General features: G+C 35.1%; 1 protein-coding gene across 4 annotated transcripts; it reads right to left on the reverse strand.

Moving 5' to 3' along the window:
- Positions 1 to 359: 359 nt before the first annotated feature.
- On the reverse strand, positions 360 to 6,534 carry LOC140882402 (transcription factor SRM1). 4 transcript variants are annotated; one of them, XM_073288390.1, is made up of 3 exons: positions 6,336 to 6,534; positions 4,842 to 5,484; positions 360 to 1,295 (listed from the first exon to the last, which is right to left on the reverse strand). In XM_073288390.1, the coding sequence occupies exons 2-3, from the start codon at positions 5,222 to 5,224 to the stop codon at positions 833 to 835; spliced, it is 846 nt and encodes a 281-aa protein (XP_073144491.1). In that variant the 5' UTR covers positions 5,225 to 5,484; positions 6,336 to 6,534; the 3' UTR covers positions 360 to 832. The 4 variants fall into 4 exon arrangements, with proteins under 4 accessions (XP_073144491.1, XP_073144488.1, XP_073144489.1 ...); XM_073288387.1 differs by having other exon boundaries at positions 6,245 to 6,534; XM_073288388.1 differs by having other exon boundaries at positions 6,224 to 6,534.
- Between the last annotated feature and the right edge of the window lie 221 nt (positions 6,535 to 6,755).

Genomic DNA, 6,755 nt, shown 5'->3' on the forward strand with positions numbered 1-6,755 from the left:
CAAGAATAGAACAGATGTACTTTTGTATTCTACTTTTTTTTTTTGTATTTATTGAATTTGATACTTACCTCAATAATATGTTGTAATATAATTTTTGTATTTGATAATAAAGACAAGCGACAAATACAATAAATAAATACGAGGAAAATAGATATAAAAATTCAATATTTATACGCGCCACAAACAGAGCACTTGTAGGAAAAAAATTTTTCTCATGGGTGTTACATATTTGTCAACCTACTATAAATAACCTTTTTTACATATTAATTATTATTAAATTGCTCGATGCTTATAAAAGACAATAAAATATGTAACTACTATATGGTAATGATTCATCTATAATAGGATGCAGAAGGGTATTAAACATTTTTCAAGCTCTTATTTGAGCTTTAATAATAATTTTTGCAAAATTCCTACAAAGTTGAAACATCCAGGATACTAGCACAGCTGCCCAAACACCACATATGCCTGCCTGCTTGCCTATATACACATCCATGAAAGTTTATTCTTTTTAACTTATTTCAATTTAACATGAACTCAAACGTGGCCAACACATGAAATGATGGTTTGTAGAACGACGGAACGCCATTGTTTTCGCACATAGAAATCATTCTGTAAATTCCAACATAGAACTATATCCCTATTGTTCATTCATGAAGCTTCATGACCCGAATCGACCAGGTTCTTTCTTTCCTACGCCTGGTGATATGCACACTCTAGAAAATCTTGATTGATTCCCAATTTCCCACAAAAACGAGCGACTGATCTATGTATATAGCCAAAGCTGAATGATGTTATACGTGGAAGGTGGCGTGGAAAAAAAACTTCTCTGTCACCTACTAACAGATGGGTGGGGCATGGGGTAAGTCAGAGGACCTACCGGGGCACCCGGAACGACTCCATATGCTAAATGTGGCGGTGGAAGATTAACAGGAGTCCCGACTGCAGAAACCAGGGGTCCTCCGATTGGTTGACCCATAGTTGGAGCGCCATACATAGGAATGCCTGCGGGTTGAGTAGGTTGTTTGTTCGATTTGCCTGACGAACCACCTCCCACGGCAGAACCATTGGCTTGACCGGTGATCGGACCTTGGGGTACAGACACGTCTCCATTGTTGACACTAGTGATGTCGTGAATGCTGGAACGCCTCCTGTCTTTGTTCATAGAGTTCAAACGAATAAAATACTTCTGGGCATGGCTGGCCACTTGAGTTGGTGTCCTTGTCACCACAAAATTTCGGGAAATGCTTCGCCAATCACCTTTTCCGTATTTCTCCAAACCAAGAAGAAACAATCTGTTTTACACACAAACACACAAAAAAAGCAGTTAATAAATAACATCTGTGCTTCCGAGATAAAACGAATACTACAAATGCAACTCATGGTCTCATGAACAATTAAATGACAGCACCAAATAAGCAGAGAAGGTATTTCACCCTTTTTCATCATCACAACTTTATAGAAAATATTGAGCTGACAAGTGGTGTACAAATAAGACTATAAATTAGCAGTTTAACATTTCAATTTAATTATTCATATATTCTCTCTTAAACAGAGTTTGAACTTCCTACAAAGCATCAGTTTTACACATGTATGCATTCAGAAATGAGTCAAACCATGAATAAAAACAGTCAACACAGTTGAATCGTATGAAAATGGAATCTACCAAAATTTCCCACGCAACAATGTTGTCTCCAATAACTCATTTCTATATATATTTTTTCATGGAGTTTCAAATTGGTTCTCTACTCTCAAATTATAAAGGTGAAGGGAAAAGTCCCAAATGCAAAAAAACACTCTGGGAGTGATAACTCAAATCACTCTTCACTAATCTAGAGTCAGCTATGACGATTCATTTTTTCATTCCATCAATCATTATCGGAATAGAATGTGCATGCTTAATTAAAGTGAAGCATTTAGAAGAATGATTTATTAGAATCTATATATTACTAGAAAATTTGATTCCATACAATTCAATATAAAATGACAAACCATAAAACAATAATAACAAAAAAAATTAAACACAATAAGTGTCTAACTGAAAACTAATCACCATTATCCTACATTTCATTATGGATTTACCATCCCTACATTTAAGGGGAGCTTAAAGGGTGCCTGAGCTATAAAGGCGCACCAGGTTAGGGCTTCATGGTTATGGTGCTAACTTCATCAAAGCTTGCTTCAACTTGTGTCAAGGCGCAAGGATTAAGCATAGCATAGCTTGCCGCACAGCCGCATAGGTGCATGATTTGCGGGCATTTAACGACTATGATCCAGTAACTTGCTTGCTAAACTACCAGTATTAGAATTGAAACCATGGAAGACATGTTTTTAACTCCTACAGAGACAATTTCGACAACAGATTTGACAATGTTGTTTTGGGCTGTCGATTATAAATTAGCACTGAACGAGTTCATCATAGTCCTTTGAATGTGTTTCCAATTAAATTACCAAAAGCATTAGGAACACAATTTTGTTATTTAGGTAACTTCATTTTGCAGCAGAGTAAGGTGTTGAAACAAGGAAGATAAACACAAACGAAGGACAAACAATTAAGCAATAAATAGCTTTTATTAACCAGATTCATCTCTTCAGCATAATGCTAGAGACAAACTGGTGCTTTAAAAAATAAAATAAAAATAAAAAAAGAAAGAATGTCCATCCAATTATACTTAAAGTGGGACCTGAATCCTACGAAATCAATGGCACCATCATTCAGCCAATAGGTTGACTAGCTGAGACAAATCAGTTATATATCACTGACAAGGTTTCATTAATCAATCCACGTTAGACTCTGTCTTCTTTCATTATTTCCAAATTTCACGTATACCTTCAAATCCTCCACAGTAATCGTCACTCAAGCTCCATTTACTGCAGTAAGCTTCCTTTTAATCCGCTAAAATAATTTTGAAATCTAAACCCATAAAAGTGTCAAGGACTATGATATTGTTCAATAATTTATAAATACATAGCCTGGGCAATAATATCTCCAAGTGCATTTAATATGGCCAGCAAGAGGAATTTAGACGAGAAGATTACTTATGCATAGTGACACGTCTTTCAATCTCTAAAACTCAAGTATTCAGCTGGAACTTTTTGTATTTACAGTAAATTGTAAATTGCCTCTACCTTGAAAGAAAATAAGAGGTCAACATTTGGCACCTTGTTCTGATATACCACCGACTTAAAAAAATGCAGTCCAAACATTCCTCAGGTAATAGAACATGAAACCAAGGCTCAATCCAAGGAAAAGAAACATCAAAAGGGAAATCAGAGGAATAAGCAGAGACATAGTTGCATCTTTATTCCATATAGTAACAAACCAAGTTACAAATGCAAGTACAATGCTTAAAAACTCTTATCGTTTTATAAAGCAATAGTGCATTATTTAATTTAGCATCATCAAGCATCTCAACGATGATTCAGCATATTTTCTTTCATCAGTTTCAAAGCTAGGCTTTTTCTCAGTTCTATTAGATATGTAAAGTCCATATCCCTTGTACTTTTTTCAAAACACTTATTTTCCCTGACCTCGTAAATTCAGCACATACTTTGATGCCCTGCATAAATTAGAACGGACAAGCAAAATTCTTTGGAGATTAGCATGTGGCATCTACTTTCGAACATAAGTTGTCTGTTGGATATAATGAACATATTTTCAAGTTAAAAGTATTGTCTTGTATAGCTTTAGGCATTCTTCAGATTTTGTAGCCAACTTATACATCATGCCTTCTATTTTCTCGATTTTTTAATCGACAACTATCTAGATTCTAGACTGTAAGTTACCGTTCGTTGCACAACCAATATTCGACAACAGAGACATTGACACTTTTTGTCAGCAATTCAAGCAAGCAGCATTAAATACTACCAATACAGAAGCTTCTCTGATGTAACTACTCCTTCACTACTTATACACCGGCAAATCCTGCCAAATGTTAACTCGGTAAAGATTGTCGAGATACGAGTTTCAATAATTTTTCCCCATAAACAAATCTACCTTTCGTGGTTAGGTAAAAATCCAAAGATGCATTTTGTTCGAAATTCAAGGGAGATGTGAAGATGAAGCTGGAAGTAATGGTAGTTCCTGTGTTCAATATAGCCAAGGCACTTTTATTGATCAAGGATCTGTAGGGCATAGTTCGGTCCAGTGTTCATGAGCAAGGGATAAGTTTTATAGAACTGCAAGCAGAACATTTAGAACTAGTAACATTACGAATTGACTCTAACCGCACTGATGATTCAAAGCGAAAGTTTCATAATGGCAAGGTTATGAGAGTCAGCGTAACAAAGTTTTATAGAAGACATCATTAAGTCTTTTGACATGATTTTGAAGGACGACCCCTGAACAAGGAAAAACAGCAGGACATACCTAAGACCAAAAAGGATGTCCATGTCCATCAATATAAATTACAATTTCTCGTTCTTAATCAAAAACAAACACAAAAAGAACTTTTTTATCCAACTTCAAGTTTGACATAAATTTTTTGACTAGATCTTAGTACTATATAAATCTGGAAAACAATAGACCCAATAAGACTTCAAGTTCTTAGTCTAACCAAAAAACAAACAAAGAAATGCTAGAAAAAGCTTTGGAGAGGTCAAGATTCGCAGGGACGGATATAGTCTAGTTAACACATCTTCCTAATTTAAGATCTACTAGATTTATTATAGAAACTCTACAAAACAGGATAACTTGCTTGACTGAGATATAATAATATCAAAATTCAAAAGCTATTAAGGACCCACTAATCAGAAACCGCAGTCATCAGAATAATATATTCAGCATATTGAATAGTAATTCCAGATTAAAAAATATATATATAATTGAAAATTAGTTTCACCTATGTTCATCCTCTGTCCAAGCAATCCCCTTGCGTCGCTCCTGATCTGACCTTGAAGACTTACTTCCATGATTGGAGTCACTGTTCAATTGCCCCAAGTTGCCACTTTTCTTACCAATTCCCTCATCACCGCCCTGGCTGCTCGAACCGTCTAAGGAAGAGTTATAACAAGGCACCTGTATGAAGCCAGACTCAATCCGATTAACATCGTCCACTAACAGTTCATAGTGATATTTAACCTCTTCCACTGATTTTCCAGAGACATCAGCTGCAATTTTCTCCCATCTATCAGACAAATCCTCGGGGTACGTTGCTAATGCTCTCTCAAATTGAATATCCTGCTCCCTGTTCCAAGAAGAGCTACTTGATTCACTTGCCGGCATCTAGACTTCTTGTTCAATATAATCTCAAGAAATTTCTTCTTAGTACTTGAAAATCAAAGCATAAAAAATCTCCTTTTGAATCTTGAGATTTGGGATCTATAAAGCAAGAGCTGTGTGGATGGATTAAGAATCAGTGAGCAAGGAGATTGTGAAAAATTCAATGGTGATTTATGTTATAATTCAAGAACTGAACCCTTGTGAACAGATGGCCCTATAGTTGAGCAAAAAGGCCCAAAATCTGGTTGGAGCATGAGAAATATCTGAAAACCATAAAACCCAAGATTTAGAGGAATACAGAGAAACAAAAACTGCAATAAATGTCACTGAGAGAAACAGAATAGATGGTTAAAAAATAGATTACTTTAATTGGTGACGATGAATTCAACACGGCAGTAATTATGGTAGTGTGAGAATTTAGATGTGACAAAGACCACCATTACATCTAATATTTATGCCCCCGCCCAGAAGTCCGAAATGGATAAAAACAGGATTCAATTTGCCATCATTCATCCCTACAAATTCCCAATAGCCAAAAACCTCACTTTGAAAGCTCCAGTTTTCACAGCACAGGCCCACAACACCCAACTTTTACAGTCAGATACTACCTCATCATTTGGTATCGTCTCACAGTCCCCACACAGGTAAAAAAAAAAAAAAAAAAACCACGAACATACATCCATCTCAAGCTAATACACTACGATTTTCCTTTAAAGAACTTTAAAAAAGTCTGTTATTAAAAGGGTGAATAAAATCGGAAAGTAACTTTCCGCTGCCGTACCAAGAAAATGAACCCCCAATCAAAGAAATCATCCCAAAGATTTAAAAACAGTAAACAAGAACAGATGAAATCAACAGCTACCCTTGTGATTTTCGAAACACAACGGAGAAAACCCATTATTATTTACTACACCCGGATGCTAATTTTCCAACAAAGAAAGCGACATCAAGAGAAATACATACTAAAGTTTAATGAGAAAACTGACATAAACGAATCACTACCAGCCTAAATATCCAGTTTACCAGCACACAGAACTAAAGAAAACTATCTGGAAATGCGAGACTCAAATGAAGTAAGTCTTCCGCAGTAGAACTTCCCAGAAAGGGAACTTGCCTCCAACTTCCTGTTATTCTGGCTCTCCAGGTTTTTCAAGATCAAATAAGCAAATAAGCAATCTTTCTCACATAGATTTGAATGATAATTCCCTCAATTTTAGAGATCTTAAATTAAATTCGTTATCTCCAGATAATAATATTAATAATCTTTATAAAAGATTTATCCCCACGAAATCTGTATAAAAAATTATTAAACCTTTCTTTCTTTGATCTTGTAAAAACTTTTGTGGGTGGCCCAGTGTTCATGAGTAAGTATCTATACGGCAATGATTGATCATCCACTAATTACCTTTTTTTTTCATGTAATCCATCAAATTATATTATATACAATATCATAATCTGATACGTGTTGCGTGTGTATAAAAAATCATACAATATATTTAATATTATATGTTATATATAAATATTATTTTTCAAT

Source organism: Henckelia pumila, chromosome 2 (assembly GCF_033568475.1).
Source record: "Henckelia pumila isolate YLH828 chromosome 2, ASM3356847v2, whole genome shotgun sequence".
Classification (NCBI taxonomy): Eukaryota; Viridiplantae; Streptophyta; class Magnoliopsida; order Lamiales; family Gesneriaceae; genus Henckelia; species Henckelia pumila.

What these genes read in the sequence shown, in the direction of transcription:
- LOC140882402 (XM_073288390.1), bottom strand. Translation starts at nt 5,224, where the DNA reads ATGCCGGCAAGTGAATCAAGTAGCTCTTCTTGGAACAGGGAGCAGGAT. An exon ending in TGGACAGAGGATGAACATAG is followed by an intron (nt 1,296 to 4,841) that starts GTGAAACTAATT and finishes TGTGTAAAACAG; the next exon opens with ATTGTTTCTTCTTGGTTTGG.